Genomic DNA, 17,908 nt, shown 5'->3' with positions numbered 1-17,908 from the left:
TTGCTCGTGCATTTGACGGACGTATCGCTAGCTAGCCTGTACCTGGACTTTCTTTTTGTCCTTGTTTTATTATTTATACCTAAACAATTTTTGTCCATAAGAAAGGGCTAACCTAGAGAGCGTAATGGTATGTGGCATATATGTGGTTACTAATCCTGCCCAAGAGCAGTAGTTCTTTACCGATTTATGTACATTTCCTAATAAAAGTATTAATTGAAATTTCTAAGCGATGACCTGTGTTGAACTAGCATGGCTGCTAATTTATGGGGTACAAAGTGAGTTTCCGGTGTGCGTGGTGGGTAACCCGGGCGGGTGCCGGGCGCACTCGTGCGCTGCACGGTCGTTAGCTGCGCCCGCGCATGCGCACGGAGCCCGACACACTCTTTTGTCAAACAATTACCCGTCAATCTACAACGCTTCACATTATCATGCCGTGATAATAGATCTATATAGCACTATTTAGTACAACGTGCCGCATATACTCTTGTTTATTTAACGAACCACGTTTATTATAAACAGCGTAATGGTATGCATTCTTAGAGGTAGGGCAATAATATCAGATGTAGACTCGTAGTATTTATAAGCATTGGTGTGACGACCATAGAACTGTACTCACCGATTTTTCTATTTACATTTTTAACCAATTAGATCTTCATACATTATTCAAGTATGTACACCGTGTTTTTTTTTTTCGTTAATTTATAGGTTGTATTCCCGAACTTAAATTTAGTAACTTTTTCAAAGACACCGGTATTCTAATTAACTCAATTTCGGAGATAATCAACAATCTATTTAATAAATCCGAAAGAACTATAAAGAGCCGACCGTGACGTCGCTGTTCTGTATTTCAGATTCCATAGCGGCTAATCGTTTTGACAGTTCGACAAAAGAAACTGATTTCCCAAACTCTAACCAGTCAACTACCCTATTGACGAACCTGCTCCCAAAAATTCACGAGAATCGGTTGAGTAAATGCGACCTGTAGAGGAGAACAGCTGGACAGTCATAAGACTCATAAGTACTTACTCAAGGTATATATTTTTGCCGAAGATGAGCCAGCATAAGTGCCAGAGCCTAATTTCAAAGTCGTCTTTAGTAGGTATGGATGACGTTGGGCAATCAAGAAAATGTTACATCAATTCTGCTGACGACACAGATGCAACAATTCAATACACTCGTTAACAGAAGCGTGTGTATTTAAGTAAGAAGACCTATGTACATATTTGTTGCATATCAACTTTATCACTTTATAATTTAACTGCTGTAATTTACGAAGGCGAATCTATTTACATATATAGGTAATTATTACTTCATGCTACATTTATCCAAAGTCGATTTTTTAATATTTACAATTACTTACATATCATATTTATTATAAAGAACTAAATGTTTTTTATGCACGTATGCACTCTTGAGAGTCATATTTCGAATAAAGTGTTCCAGTGTAGGTAAGCAAAGTGGGATATAGTATCACATAAAGACCTTAAGCGTCAGGCCCCCATTGTTGCTTGTGCGTAGAGGAGCCCCGCGTGGCGGCGCCGGTCCGTGCCGACGCTAGAGCCCCGGACTCCCCTCCGGGGTACGCTCCAACTTCATTTTTGTTGTCGCTCTATCTCACTCTACAGGTCAACGCCCCAATGACGGTGCTCCCTCTATCTTAACCCTAATGCTACTGACAACAAACATTATCCCACTACATATTTGTTTCTGTTGCACAATTATAATTACAAAAAAAATGAATGTCATGTTTTTCTTTATTATATAGAGCACAAATAAAAGTTACTATTAGGTACATATTTCGCATGCGGTCGCCACAAAGTTCACGTACCCTATCCTGACGGCCTTGACGCGGTCAAAGCACTGCCCAAGAAGACATTGACCAGCCTCGAATATTTAGCTGATCGCGGACCGATCATTTTGCTATGATCAAAATGATGCGACCTCGCTGTACAAAGACCACTTTTTAATTACCTATTTACTTATTACTATGATCCTAATAATTTCCACGCACTAATCGGGTTAATTAAAACAAACATTCATGATGGTTTATTAAACAACATAAATACGCGTTTACCACATAAGTGAAAGTCATGATTTTTAAATTTTACTTGTGCGAGGAGACTTGATATGCGTTTCTTTATGTAGTGGCAGCGGTACGAAGCGATGGGTTGCGTATAAAAGGCAACGCTTTTTTTTAAACAGCATCGACAGGGCAATGACTCCGCGTCCCGGGCACTGCCCGTTCTTGACAGTTCAAATGTTTACTCTCTTCTCTACACCTCCAAGGATCGCAGATTGCGTGTTTCTGCTTAGTCTATTCGTAATAAAACATTTTAGAGCACAGCTGGGTGGCGGTAAAAGGTGCTTCAGTTAAATTTTATGGTAGCATTTACTATAATGTTAGTAATATAATATGTGTCTGTTGAGTAGTCTTATTAAAATATAAGCGGTCATTTCAATAATTTTGATTTAGGTACTGATACGTTATATATTTTTCACTTGCGACGCAAAATTGCATCGTTTTCCAATAATATTTAAGCCATAAAACGTTTATGCTGTGGTCCTATTTCAAACTGTGCGAATAGTTAAAACCAAGTATTATGTTTTATTTTATAACGATTAAAGGTACATACGTAGAAGTGACCGCTAGTGACAAATATGCGGCGGCGATCCCCGTCGCCGCGGCAGCGGCGCGGCACAGAGCGGCGCGGGCGCGGCGGCCTCATCACGCGATATCTAATGACTAGTCCCGTGGTTCAACAAACTCCCCTACCCAATACTTAACCTAAGGTAAATTTGCAAAACAAAACAAACAACATCTCTTTCATAATTAAAGGCATAACTGTACTTAGCTTGTAATTTCCGCTTAGCTAATATATAAACTAAACAGGGAGAGGTTATTGGTAGAGTTCACGATGGCACGTTAGGTCCAGCAACTGGGCAGGTGTACTGTGCCATACTGACCGTGTAGCAGTGTAGCACTGACCTAGCAATGTAGAGACACACGGACTGTAGATAATCTGACTAGTTTTGTGTCGTTCTCGAGAACGTACTCTGTTTAGTATGGAATACGGGAATACCTACCTACATACTCGCACGAGAGTATTTGCCCTATAAAAATGAATACTGTCTCGATAATGGCACATCACTAATTCCTACACACAAATAAAAAAATCAAATACTTGATTGAGGTGAAAACATCCCAATGATTTTTATTATAGTACTACGAATGTAAAGTAATTGCATCCTAAGTATTATTGATTAACATATTATATGTACCTAACATACCTACATACGAGTAGGTACATGGATAGTAAGTGTTAAAGAACACAATGTACAGAGCTGAGTTTGCTTTTACAGGTGACATTAGGGGCTGTTTCATTATTTAGTTTAGGCTACTGTGACATTGGATTCTAAATTAATAGCATATTTAATTAATTATATTAATAATTTTTCTATTCAATCACCATTGTGGTTCTATCAAAATCAAGGATAAGACGTTAAAATAACAAAACGGATGTGAGATGCAAGATTCTTTGCAGCTCCTCAACCCTATGAGATAAAAAAGTAAAATTCACATGAAATTGTAGCAAGTCAGAACCTGTTGAGGTCAGCGACCAAAGCCAGAAGCGGCTGGCGGTGGGCATCCAATCCTGAGCGGCGCCCGCGCCGGCCGGCGGTCGGGCCGAGTCTCGCCGCCACTGAATCATCAACTCATTTCATAACTACGTATAAGTACCTATCTGCAAATCACCCCTTTATTTTACTCAACAGACAAATAAAGTAATGGGATTTGTAATAAATGTAATGTCAAGCCTAATTAGAGGTTTAAATACGCCTGCAACAAGCTTTAAACCCCACTTGACCATACTATGAACTTTTTTTATTTTTGTTGGGAGATCTCTTAAAAAATCGGAAAAGATCTGTCCACTTTCGGCGCTTCATTCAAAACGTCTAAATTTTGAGACCAAAATATTCGTATCGTAGTGGGATAAGAAGTATGTATATCCCAGGGTGGGCATGCAGTACGGGTAGCGGGGAACGGCGGAGCGGAGGGGTCGCGAATGGGAACTTGGGAAGGGAATGTTTTGATTAGGGTTCAACGCATCGGAGAGAATTCGACACCTGAGAGATACACGATATATTATTATCTTTATCGAAGCTTCATTTAACTGCAGAATATTGCTTTACAAACGAAAAGCAAATATGTTTTACGAACCATTAAATTCTTATCATTTATTATATCAGTTCATAAGCAAATATTTATAGTTATAATTAGACGAGACGGGGCCACGTGAGACTAAAACAGTCAAAATTTATGTATCTACATATAAATAAAACCGTGTCAATGACATAATTGAGAAATAAACGATTAATCGGGGTGGATGGTAGGAGTTCGCTGACCTGCATGTACCGCCCTGCGGCAGGGGTGCACGCGCGTGTTGGCATCTCGCTCCACGCAGTGGCGCGCCACGAAACGGATGCAGACACTAAAACAAATCCTTTGTGTTCCATCGCAAGCCAATCGCTATGTCATTGTCACCCAATATCTTCGACTAGTTACAGTACCTAAGTAATAAAGTTGGTGACATTATTCTTACTGCTGAGTGCCAACCGGAAATATAACGGAGATGACTTCGTCCGGCGTCGAGTGCGTCTGTTTGTAAACATGGACGGCAAGAAAAGCTTGTTATGAAAAGCGAACCGGTGACCCGCCACGTGAGCCCGCGCCTCCCACTTCCGCGCTCCTCTCGCCGCCAACAACCCAAATTGCTCTATACTCTGGTCAATACTTACCTACTTACTTACCAAGTTACCACACGGAGACTAAGGACACGGAGGCCCTTAGGACCCGATTCGGATTTTGAAATAGACATCTGTTAAATATCTTTTAGACATCGCCAAGATATGATAACGATATGTTTAAGATCTAACCTGTCAAATGTGACATTTGCGCGATTTTGGAGATACTCTTGAACGATTTCCACAAGATATGGCTTAGAGATCCAATTCACATCTAACTCTATCTAACGTAAAAGTGACATTGGTTGCTCGAATTGCGCTGCAAAAGAGAACTAGTTGAAATCTAAACTACATATAACGTATCTAGAATGGATCTAGTACGTGTCGTCTCTTGTGAATATCTTGAAGTTCGAATACGGCAGTAAAGCCATTACAGCATTTTTATTCTACATTTCAATTGTGCGTAACAATATTATATCATAAAAACAATGATTTACATTTTCGCTACTGCGCAGTTAACATACTTATTATGATGATGTCAGTTACCCGCCCTAATTATAAGTGTGATTTTAGTATCTGATCTGGGCCTCAGGGGTAATATAATAAAACAATGTTAGAGTTTTAGGTGAATACTCAAGTTTCCTAGGCCCTATAACTCCTAGGAGATATGCCTTTGTTATATAAGTTAAGTTAACTTATAAGCAAAGAAAATCCGGGTAAAATCTTCAAGCCACTGTGTACAAAACGTATCTACGAGTATGTACCTAGTCTTTATACGACATACGTGTACGTCTTTGTCAAGTTTTCGACCGTGTTAAAAGGAATAGGAGAGTTCGCTAGAGTGAAATGATCGTAGCAACGGGTCTCACACACACACACACACACACACACACACACACACACACGTACCGGGCGCGTTGGCCGCTTCTACGTACTTGTAACGCACAAACAACTCGCTCCGTAGTTCTAGAACGAGATGACACGTAAACAACGTACGTGTACAAAATAACTAGAAGGTCACACTGGTGAGACCAGCTTATGCGGGTCTGTAGGCAAAAGAGAGACGCAATGAAAACAAATCAATAATTATCATCTTCGTGTTTGCGGTAGAGCGAGAGAGACGGCGAAACAACAAACCGGCATTTTATATATTTACGTAGGTTTCACAGCGTAGACAATATTGAACTTTATGTAACCGGTGCTGTGATATGTTTTGGGGAAATCAAGACTGCTTGCAGACTTGATACGCAATATTTCCTAGTAGCTAGCAGTTTCCGTTGTGAAATATTCTGTTGGTTCATCAAATCATCGGATGAGCATTTCTCATAAAACCGGAATTTAGTGAGTATAGCCATCGGTGAAGACTACTTAAAACCGGCCGGATTAACAATAACAATCGATAGGTACAATTAATTTTCTAACCCAAAATCTATAAGTTACTCTTTGTAGGCGTTTAATCATATCACGATTTTTCTTTAGCTTTCAAAATGAACTAAACTAGAACCTCCACACAATTTACTTCATTAGATTATTGTATGTACCTACTATAGTATATAACACATGTATATGGCATTTCACATTATATAATGGTCTAAGCCAGTATTCTGCAACGAAATACACGTCGAATAACATTTTTTTTAGCATTAATTTACTTGTTAAGAGACACCTACATACTATTTTATTTGCAGTGTAAGACTTCGACATAACTGTTAATACATATAACAATTTACCTACATATGTTATAGTTACTTACTTGATATATAGTCGAATGTATGTTTATTTCATAAAGATTATATACCTTGAACGCATTCAATACATGTAGGTAAATGTGTTCGTTAGGACGCCAATAACTTAGCACCTTCGAACGTTGTCGCCCTATTTTGAAAGCTTTATATAAAGAAAGAACAAAGACTGCAACAAAGCGGCTATTGCTATTAACATTTACCAACTGACGAAGCCCTACCCCGCCGCCTTCCTCTCCGTGTCAGGGTTTTCCCCGATGCGGCACAAGCTACACGTGCATCGCCCCCTCCTCCCACTCCCGGTGTATGTACACTGCTGCACTCACCCACACGAGTGCATTGCCACTGCACACAATCACATCGGCAAACACGTGTAAGCTGTGAACCACACTAAAGCCGTCTAATATCGAGTCCAACGCGAGTACATGTTACGGCTACTCATCTGAGCCGCAGAAATGAGTTCACTCTATCAAACAAAGGAATCGCTCAGTTATTTTAACATCACTTAGTAACAATTTCCAATGGTTGGCTGACTGCCAATCACACTAATTGGTTTTATGATAGGTACATCACATTTATTAGTACATTGTGCAACGTGAGGGTAAGTAAATTTATGCTAACGAGGTATACTCGAGTTTGCAATATTCTCACCCCCGCAGTTACACACAATGTTTTTCATCATACTTGCGAAGAAAAAACTAAATTTTAAGCGAAATAATTCTTAAATACGGTGATATTTCAAACATTCGTCCGACATATTATCATTCGTTCACAGGATGTTCACAGGCTAGGCTTCGAAGGCACAGACCTAAAAGGCATTCAGCCACGATAGAAAATTGTGTAAAAATATTTTAAACGGCTATTAAATTGCACAATGCATGTACTATTTCATCACACTTACAAAGAAGAAACTAAAAGTTTAAGCGAAATATTTTTTAAATACGGTCACAATTTCAGACGTTCGTCCGCCATATTGTCATTTTTTGACTGCCTAGGCATCGAAGGCGCAGACCTTAAAAAGTGTAATGCTCTTACCATAGATGTCGCTAGGGTTCTATATGCTGGAAAGATTCACTGGCTATGGATGAGGTTTTGGTGGCTCAGTTGACAGAGCGTTGGAGTATCCATCCAGAGGCCGTGAGTTCAAGTCTCGCCCAAGGCAGTAATTTTTCCACTTTTAAATTTATTCTAAGCTTAATAAACAAACAAAACAGTTAAATTAGGTAGGTATAAACGTTAGAATTTAGAAAATGTAACTCATTTTATATCTTGAATTTTAACAAGTATTTCACTTAGAACCTATTTCGTTCATATGAGTTTGGTGACATAATTAAAATAAAAGCTATAACTCCCGTGGGAGTATAATTTACTTTAGCCCCCGTTGCACATGCAAGTGTGATGAAAAAGACTATTAATGTTACTCGTTTTGATGTTTACTTATTATAAATGCACGTTATAATATAAAGTAAGGCCTGATTTGGTCACCCGCCTGGTCGGTTCTCCTCGGCTTGGCGGAAGTAGGTCAGTGGTGCACCTAGGGAGACTCCCTCCCGAACTGACTTCGTCCCGTGCCGCCCCCTCCTGACCCGCGTGCCCTATTTACTCTAAAAGGGGAAGGTAAACTGGGCTATATTCATATATCATAATATATATCCAGTGCTTCTTAACTTGATGTTTCGTGATTGTACATACACGACGTGTATTTAGCCTTTTTGTTTTTTTGATAAAAAAAATACTTGCCACCTCTGTAAAACACTGATTTACATACGATGCTAAGAACCCATAATAATGTGATGCATGTGAATAATATTTGTGTGTATTGTTAGAAATTTTCGGGTTTATGATATCTGGAAAATTAAATCGTAACACAACTTTTCCAGCTTAGAACAGTAGCTGAAAAAGTGAGTATTTACATATACATATAAGAATGAATGGAGCGTTGCTGAAAAATTACTTGCTTTTGGCTTGTGCTGCCAAACAATGTATTGTAGTTTTTTTTTTACTGAGTAACTAATACGACAATAGTCAATACACCCATTGTGCTTTAGTACTAAAACGTGATGATTAAAAAAATCGAACTAAATCGTGGGGTAGCCAAAGAGCATTAGGTCCTTATTCTTAATACCACGCAACCAATTACTGCATATGTTATGTGTAATGTAAATGATACGATACAAGCGGAAGTTTCCTTGTTGTAACATACGTCATTATCATTTACTAGTATCTAATGTAACTAAGAGTAAGTTACTGTTGAACGGATATATTGTAGAATCCTTTGATTTAAAAAAATGTGTACCTACCCATTGAAACAGTATTAAAATAATATTTTTATTAAAACTGCACATAATTGAACCTGTATAAAAACTAAAGTAGGTCAAACACGTTTTCGTTACAATCTCTATGGTAGTTAATGTAGACTTAATGTATAGGTAGGTAGCGCACCTACTTATATGAAGTGCATCCAGAAGTAGGTCGGGTCAGGGGTATTGCGGCAGCGGGGCGCGGGCAGGCGGGCCGCGAACTAGATCACACCACCACGGCCAAGGGTGGTCCTCGAAGGTTGCAAAGCCTTTGTCTTTGCGATATCGACTCACGTTCCGATACGAACATCGAAAAGTACCTGTACATACCTACGCTTCTTTTTTGAACCCGCCAATTATCCATTTCGTAATACCTATCTAGTTATTTACGATGAAAGTGCGGAAAGTAGGAAATTCGCAACGAGTGGTGATAAATTAAAACACGACCGAAGGGAGTGTTTTAAATCGACATCGGCACGAGGTGCATTGCGATTACATATTCGCACGTGTACCTATAGGGTATTTGACTACTAGTCAAATCAGTTTCTTTTTTCGAACTGTCAAAACTATTTTGCTGCTATGGAATTTATATGAAACACTAGCATGTGACGTCACAATCAAATAACCTACTCTTTATAGTTTTATACGGGTTTTAAAATAGAAATTGTGTCTAACAATAACTTCTGTCTACGTTTCTCTATTAATCTTCTGGTGCTCTATTTCATGCATGGTGAAAAAATTTTTTTATTCTAATTTAACTTATACAGGATTTACTAAAATTATGCGTTTGCTATCATTCAATCAAATGTCAAGCAGTTCATCGTGAGAAAGCGATAGTATTGTCTCGGCCAGTCTGGGTGGCCGAAATAATGTGGCCTAGAGCGGAAGGTCGTTGCAGAATCTTTGGCAAGAAGCGTTTGCTGCCCGCCGACCCTTCTCCCCGCGATCCCTCGTCGTTCGCTACGTTGCGACAGCGAATCCTGTAGGTGCTTTAAACATACCTACATATTGTAATTGTTCACGCCCACACTCCTCACGTTTCATTTCTCTTTTTTTTTCAAGGCATTTTTGGGTTCATCTTAGGAAGGCGGCGGTTTTGCTTGATAAGGAGCGATATTCACATTTTTACCATATAGCTTAACAGAATCAAATATCCCGTATATAATATTTTTAATAATAGATGTTCAACGCGGATCGTCAGTAACGAACCTGAAAACGGCAGGTAACCCAGTTGAATGAGCATCAGAGGATGGGTGGGATGTTGGCATAGGTAGCTTTTAGGAGATGTGTCAGAGAGCGGGGAGCGGGGTTGGGAGCGCTCGGCGCGGCGTGGCGTGGGCGGCGCGCGTGCCCGGTGCAGGAGGACGGGTGCAGCGCGCAGCGGCATGCAGCGAACAAGGCCGCGACCTAGAGCTGCTTCCGCCGTTGCCATGTCGTATACCTATACTTGCTCATCGCCTCACCGCGCTAATCACATTCGCTCCTCTTACAGAAAACATACCTAGATGCATGACGGTATTGCAATATACCTACCTGTAATACCTTAGTATATTTACATACATTAGGTACACGAGGATTGTGCGAACAAGTTTCAATTATTGTTTTGCCATTGTTCCAGGTTAACAGTGTAGTGTTCGAGTGCACCTGGAGAGGCTGTGGGTACATCACTAACTCCTGCTCTTCGATTGAAAGTCATATCAGACTCACGCATTTAGGGTAAGCCTAAGAATTGAATTATTCACCTCTGTTGGGTAACATTTTAACCTTTTCCACGCCGTGTCAAACACAATAGCTGTCACTCAGACGCCACATCATTGAAGTGTCAAAACTGAAGTTGAACTTTATGTATATGCACGTAGGTCGATGTTGCTCTGTGGTCTGTGACCGATTAATCGGTCTTTGGCGTAAAACCTACGGTGCGGATATATCGGTCATTGGCGTCCAAAAGGTTAAAATGTAGTTGTAAAGTTTAATTTCATTTTTATACAGTCAAAGTTATATCCCATAATTATGCTATAACTGTAGAAATAAGAAATCACAAAATCGGTTTCCTACGTACCTACATATTTGATTTGCTCGGAGCAAGTGTTATTGTTTATTAGTAAAATGTGATAAATGGTTGATAAGGTCGGGCTGGACACGTGCACCGGCAACGCCGCACGCGCGCTGACGCACGGTGCAATAATACCTACCGCGTTGCGCAATGCCCAGCTGGTGCGCAACGCACACCGCTGCCGCTGCACAGATGCAACCGTCTCATTTCCGTCGTCATGTCGCCATTAACTTCTCTTGCTACGCTACATCTACTTAATTCACTCACCAGCATTCTAAGTTGAAGCGTAGATAAAAAAAGCGGCCAAGTGCGAGTCGGACTCGCCCATGAAAGGTTCCGTATTTAGGCGATTTATGACGTATTAAAAAAACTACTTTCGGTGGAAGTTTACATGGTAATGTACATCATATATTTTTTTTAGTTTTATCATTCTCTTATTTTAGTAGTTACAGGGGTGGGGGGGGGGGGGACACACATTTTACCACTTTGGAAGTGTCTCTCGCGCAAACTATTCAGTTTAGAAAAAAATGATATTAGAAACCTTAATATCATTTTTGAAGACCTATCCATAGATACCCCACACGTATGGGTTTGATGAAAAAAAAAATTTTGAGTTTCAGTTCTGAGTATGGGGAACCCCCAAAATATATTGTTTTTTTTTTCTATTTTTGTGTGAAAATCTTAATGCGGTTCACAGAATACATCTACTTACCAAGTTTCAACAGTATAGTTCTTATAGTTTCGGAGAAAAGTGGCTGTGACATACGGACAGACAGACAGACTGACATGACGAATCTATAAGGGTTCCGTTTTTTGCCATTTGGCTACGGAACCCTAAAAATGTTAGACTTGTAGATTTGCAAAGCGTTAGTTGTTTACAAGTTTCAACATTTTATCACGACCTTCACCGTCAAAAAGTAATAAAATCATTAACATCGAATGGAGAATAAATAAGAGTACCTAGTACCTACTGTTATTAGGTACTACTACCTAGTACCTACTATGACTCAAACACTTGTGACATTAGATATTCATACGATTTTGGCACTTGTACAAATGGTCTAAGAGAAATAAATAAACACAGTTTAACAGTGGGTACGACCTTTAGTTTTATTAATAATAAATCGAATGTAATAGAGTAGAAAATATACAGGAGTAGAAAATGAAGGGCCGGCCCTGGGCTGACCCGGAAGCGACAAGGCTTCACGACAAGGTTGCCGGTGCGCGCTCCGCGCCGCCCGCGCGCAAGGTCACCCCGCCCGCGTCTTACGTAACGCGGCCCTGCTCCGCCGACGTAGCCTGTGTATATACATGCCATCAGCACAATGCTAATTCTCGGCAAATGTCATCATCACTTACTTATATAAACGTTTATACTATTCGTCGGGAAGTGCCGCCTCTACCCTCGACTCGGCTAATTTTATGTGTCTGATGTGATCGTTCCTCGTGCCGTACAATGCAGCCTGACAATTTAAATTTTCCAGCCCTAAGAAAGAAGGAGAGAGCGACCACGAGGAGGAGTTCTACTACACTGAGCGTGAGGTGCCGGCGCCGGCCGCGCCGCCGACGCTCTCGCACCGGGACATGTGCCGCCCGCCGCACGAGGACCCTGACTACCAGCGCCAGCTAGTCGGCTCCTACAGGTTATATTCCCAAACTTGGGATGACTCAATCGTACACAAATACTTCACGTACCAAGAGTAATTCATTGTAATAGAGATTTTGTCTAACAAGGAAGGGTACCCAACTGGTCATCTCCGATTTGATTTATTTTTAAATATGTTATAGAGTAGTCTAAAATAACGGACACGTATTTTTTAGCTGCCCATACTCAACAGCCAAAATAATAAAAATACGTGTCCATTATTTTTTCATATTCACCAACATATATTCAAAGCAGTAATTAACTAGCAATTATCTTGAACAAAACTCTCTACAGAAGTTCGAGCGTTTTGTCACTTTTCAGTACTTTGGAGGCCAATTTCTCCCAGGAAGTTGAGTATGGGCAGCTAAAAAAAAATACGTTTTAGACTACTCTATAACATATTTAAAAATAAATCAAATCGGAGCTGACCAGTTGGGTACCCTTCCTTGTAAGAAACAATTTTGCTCTCTACCTATTATAGTCAACTGAAATGCCGCTGTACTCTGCCATATGTTTTGTGGTCACTTAAGTCAACTTTTACAAGCAAAATTACCGTATAATCTACGGAGCCGTACAGCGCCATCTACACAAGCTGTCAAATTCGAAGCATTTATCTTAAACACACATTTTATACAATACAATCAATGAGTCTTTGGTAGTAGTCTTCGAAGAAGTCAATAATTTTAACCGAAATCTTCTGTTACAGGCAAGGACTACTGTCAACATTACATAATGGAAATGCGAGGCCTATTAGTATTCCAGTATCTCATTCCTGGTCCAATTCACACTCTCCGGTGAGTTGCTGATAATACATTTGTTTTTTGTTATAATATACAAATTAGCACTTATAATTATTGTGAATTCGAAATGTTTGCAAGTCGACTAGTAAGTAGATTACAAGGGGCAAACTGAATGTTTTTAGAATAGAGATAATTTGATATTTACCACTAGCTTTTCGGTGAAGGAAAACATCCTGAGGAAACCTGCATACATCTGCAAAGAAATTCAAAGGTGTATGTGAAGTCCCCAATCCGCTTTGGGCTAACGTGGGGACTATAGCCCAAGCCCTCTCGCGCATGAGAGGAGGCCTGTGCCCAGCAGTGGGACCGTATATAGGCTCAAATTATTTATATTATTTTATATATATTTAAAAAAATTATATGCCTTTGCTAAGTCAATGTTACCTATGTATGATAGTAAGATGCATGTTTTTTCTGTAGAAACACATGCGGCTGTCGGCGGCGACCAGCTCGCCCAGCAGCCCGGGGCGGCGCGCGCGCTCCGACAACAAGAAGTGCCGCAAGGTGTACGGCATGGACCAGCGCGAGCTGTGGTGCACGCAGTGCAAGTGGAAGAAGGCTTGCACGCGCTTCGGCGACTAGCGGCGCCGCCGCCACCTCGCCGAGGCGCGCGCGCAGCTTTACCACAAGTAACTCGAGCCCGCATGCTCAATACCGGGCGCCCGTGGCTGCCTGCCTAGCTGGCACGCCCTGCTTCCCGGTGGGCGAGGCGAGGTGTTTGGACAATTGTGCGAGAGTCGTGATAACACTAGGTGACAAACGACACTTTTATATAAGGTAAACTAGCCAGACGAATAACTATATATTATGCGATACATATAAATATATTAAAATATTTATTGACTATATAAACTTAAAGGAGACATATTTTTTTCTCTAAATTTGGGCCGTTATATAAATAAAATATGGACATTGCCCACGTATTTTTGTAGAACTGTGAACATCGCCTTAAAAGAACTCACGTTTAGAGCTCGTAAATGTCGTAACCGAACTCATGGTAGAGGAGGCAGGGCCAGCCGCGCCCGTGGGCCGCCGCCGCCGCCGCCACACCGCAACGGCGTGCGGCGACCGCGCCGAAACCCAGACTGTGAATATTTCCTAATTCTAAGTTCTTAATGTAAGTTTAGACTGACATATAGATCAGTGTGAAAATATTCTTTTTGTTACATCACATAAGATCACCGGATTATTATGAGTGTGTAGCTACCATTCTCATATTTTAAACTATGACTATTTATTCAAAATGGCCATTGTTCCACATCATTAAAACGATATTTTTTAAATATCGGCTGATAGTTTTTACTTTTAGGTTCAATATGAAGACAAAAATCCGTCCACATTTTCAAATGTGCTTTTAAATAGATATATAAAAATCAATGTTTTCACACTGCTTAAAAAATGGGCAAGTAGATTAACGTAAATACATAATTACATACATGAATACTTTAGTGATATTAATCACTTAATATAAATTATGTATATTGACTGAAAATTTAGATTAAAATAATAAGCAGATCATAATGTCGTAATATATAAAATAGACTTAAGTAGTTATAAGAAATCGCTAATTCGACGAAAAGACTATTATAAAACACGGTTAGAGTTAAATTGTTGAACATATCTGAGTCGTACGTATGTTGTACTACGTGAACAAGGAGACAATACTCAAGGCAGTAGGTCGCAACAAGAGATCGGCCCGCCCGCGGTCCCACGGGTGAGGGAGTAGGGCGGTCCTGCGCGCACGCCGCCGCCGCCGCCGCTCCGGGCCGTTAGCGACCCGCGCCCGCGCCGCGCACGCACCGCGCAGCACCGCACGAGAGATGCTGTCTCTCGGACTCCGGCCCGGGAACGATGATGCGGTCGCCGCGTGCATACCGGCCATACATACTATTGTAAAACCTTACTTAACGAACACCGAACCACAATTCAATATTGTGCAACTAATGAGCCCAAAATAAGATTATTTCACATTTGCGACAAGAATACAAGATTAACATAACGTTAAGGTGATTGCTATTTGCAATATTATAATAAAAATAAGTATTAAATATATTTTGAAAAATAAATATGTATATAAATAAATATTACTTGCGTAATGCATTCATATTTAATGTGGTAAAATAAAGCAATGTTCATATTTGTACATAATTATAATATTTACTATATCTAACACTATAATATAATTACTGTTTCTTAACAAAATTGTCTTATCGAATATGACTTGACAGTTGACACGAAAAAAATATTTTTATTGAATAGGTATGGAAAATTATGTTGTATATACATCTCCAAATTACCGTTCAGCCAGCGTTAATGGTTCCAACGGCCAACAATGGAGAGGACCGCGAGGCCGCGGCGCGGCCGCCGCACGGCCTCGCGTCCGATGCTTCTAGGACCCCATTAAGACCATTCAAATTAGATTCATAAAGCGTTTTGCGAAACGAATTTCCAAATAGTTTTAATTCCTTCATTTGGTTCTATGTGCGTGTAACCTGAGTTTGTACAATCCCAGGAGGGAGACACGTTTGTAGAACGTGTCACTCTCGATGTAGAAGGACCCCACTATTAATTACAATGACACTAACAACAAGGTTTTGTGGATCAGACACTGGTGAAAAGGAGTTTTCTAATTTTAACATAATTATAGGTACCAAACATAAAGACATTCAAAATGGTGGCCATTTTTTACAGACTGAATTCATATTAAGGTACCTTTAGGATCCTCAGATATCAATTTTCATCATGATTAGAGCAAATTTTCTGTCGGACGTGCCGTTTTCGGGCTACAAGCAACAAACGTAAAAAGAGCAAACAATTAGGCACACTTCCTGGGGTCGCGCAAACTCGGATTTCACGCATTTAGGACCAAATGAAGGTATTAAAACGATTTCTAGCTTGATGGGAATTTATTCTTCGAAAAAATCTAATTTGATTGGCCTAATCATCTATGTATCAATGCACGCGGTAAAGTTGTCCTTCGTAAGCTCGCTACTATCTTGTATGTGCCAATTAAATAAGTCCTTTTGGTTATGGGTATCCTACAGTTGCAGTACATGATGCTAGAATAATTCAGCCGTTTGCTTAACAATCAGGATTAACAACAGTGGATGGTGAGGGTAAATGCAAGTCTTCCATGATGCAACTTTTTGTAATACTTACCAAAGCTTAGATACTTCATTGTCATCCCGATATATTTTTTATTCTCGATCGGCGTTTGTCGATGTACGATTGTCATCTTGGCTAGTCGCCCAGGAAATTATTATTGTTTTTTATTTTAATCTTATTAATGAAGAAATGAAAAAGATATTAAGGAATTTAAAAATTCTTAGCCCTTGGTTTCCTGATACAGGACTTTTTAAATAAAACATATGGAATTAAAAACAAATAACGATAATCCTGTATCGTTAAGGCAATAATTCGAACGCCTGCATAGTCAATGTTACTCGTATTGATATATGGTTTGCGCTATAGAAATACTTATTTAATACATGGCCCGATAATTCGTGCTAAAAAATTTTTGGAAGTACTTACTTTTCTTAATTATTACAAGTCTTTTAAAAAATGACATTAAGATTTAAAACTACAATTCTTTAACTAAAACAACACACGCCTTATCTTAAAAATATAGTTCTTTAGTATTCAACAACTGTAATGCTATATTGCAATAAAAAAAAGTTGGTCAATAAGGTCAATAAAAATAAAGTCAATCCTACTGCAGCTGAAATGCACTATTGCCATAGAACTCGACCAAACGTGCTTTTATTTATTTTTGTTAACTAATACAGTAGGAACTAATATTAGCCCTAGTAATAATAATAAGTATGGATTCAAATATATTCACCGTTTATAAATTGTTGAAACTACTATGGTTGGCTATCATGATTGGATATAATCAATGCATGTTAGCATTTACTCACAAGAAACTAATTTATATAATACTAGTGAGCTGTTTAAGTATGATGTGTGCCTTCTTTTCGCTACGCAGCGCTATTAATTTTGACACACTTCAACCGAGTAAAACAAAACCTACATAGGTGCAGATACTTAGCAAAACGCTAATAAATAAATAGTATTAATCGAATTGGCAAGCATATACATACTATGTAGATATATTATATGTCTCATTGGTGATTACTTCGTGTTGCACTTTTAGTTATACAGGAGGCCGGAGGCCGCCTGATTTATTATCATGCCGCGATCAGAAAGGGATTAGAAATAACAGATTTCAATACACTTACGTCAAAATCAATATGGATTGACAGCTATCTCAATCCCTTTCTAATCGCGATTCAGTAATAACTGCAATGTTGAGCACGCAGCGGCAGACTCGCGCTCGAGACTCCCCTGCCTGACATTGCCAACTGTGTCACGTCTAAACTGAATCATTTGTCCACTGCTCGTAACAATTTGCAATATGAATATCATTGTTTCTACGTACCAAAGAAATTATCAAAGGTCTTGCTCGTGATAATCTTTTCATTTAACTATCTAAAGCTAATAAGTAATAATATCAGTTTCACTTGAGTTAAGACTTAATTATTTTGTTTTTATTCGGCAGCTCCAACGTCATCATTTCAAAGGACTATGCGTCAAAATTGTCCCAAAACCAACAGAGTTGAGAGGTA

General features: G+C 39.5%; 1 protein-coding gene across 1 annotated transcript in view; it reads left to right on the top strand.

Annotated features, from left to right (window-relative positions):
* The window catches only part of LOC134661427 (zinc finger protein 704), a 58,584-nt gene extending 44,650 nt beyond the window's left edge, over positions 1 to 13,934 (top strand). Inside the window, exons 5-8 of the mRNA XM_063517515.1 lie at positions 10,404 to 10,501; positions 12,323 to 12,481; positions 13,190 to 13,277; positions 13,704 to 13,934. Of these exons, the coding sequence (XP_063373585.1) occupies positions 10,404 to 10,501; positions 12,323 to 12,481; positions 13,190 to 13,277; positions 13,704 to 13,865 (507 nt within the window). The 3' untranslated portion in view covers positions 13,866 to 13,934. The remainder of the gene's footprint in view (positions 1 to 10,403; positions 10,502 to 12,322; positions 12,482 to 13,189; positions 13,278 to 13,703) is intronic.
* Positions 13,935 to 17,908: the final 3,974 nt, after the last annotated feature.

The sequence above is a fragment of the Cydia amplana genome, chromosome Z (genome assembly GCF_948474715.1).
Source record: "Cydia amplana chromosome Z, ilCydAmpl1.1, whole genome shotgun sequence".
Classification (NCBI taxonomy): Eukaryota; Metazoa; Arthropoda; class Insecta; order Lepidoptera; family Tortricidae; genus Cydia; species Cydia amplana.
Note: the sequence above shows the minus strand (reverse complement) of the source record. Positions and strands in the feature narration are given on the sequence as shown.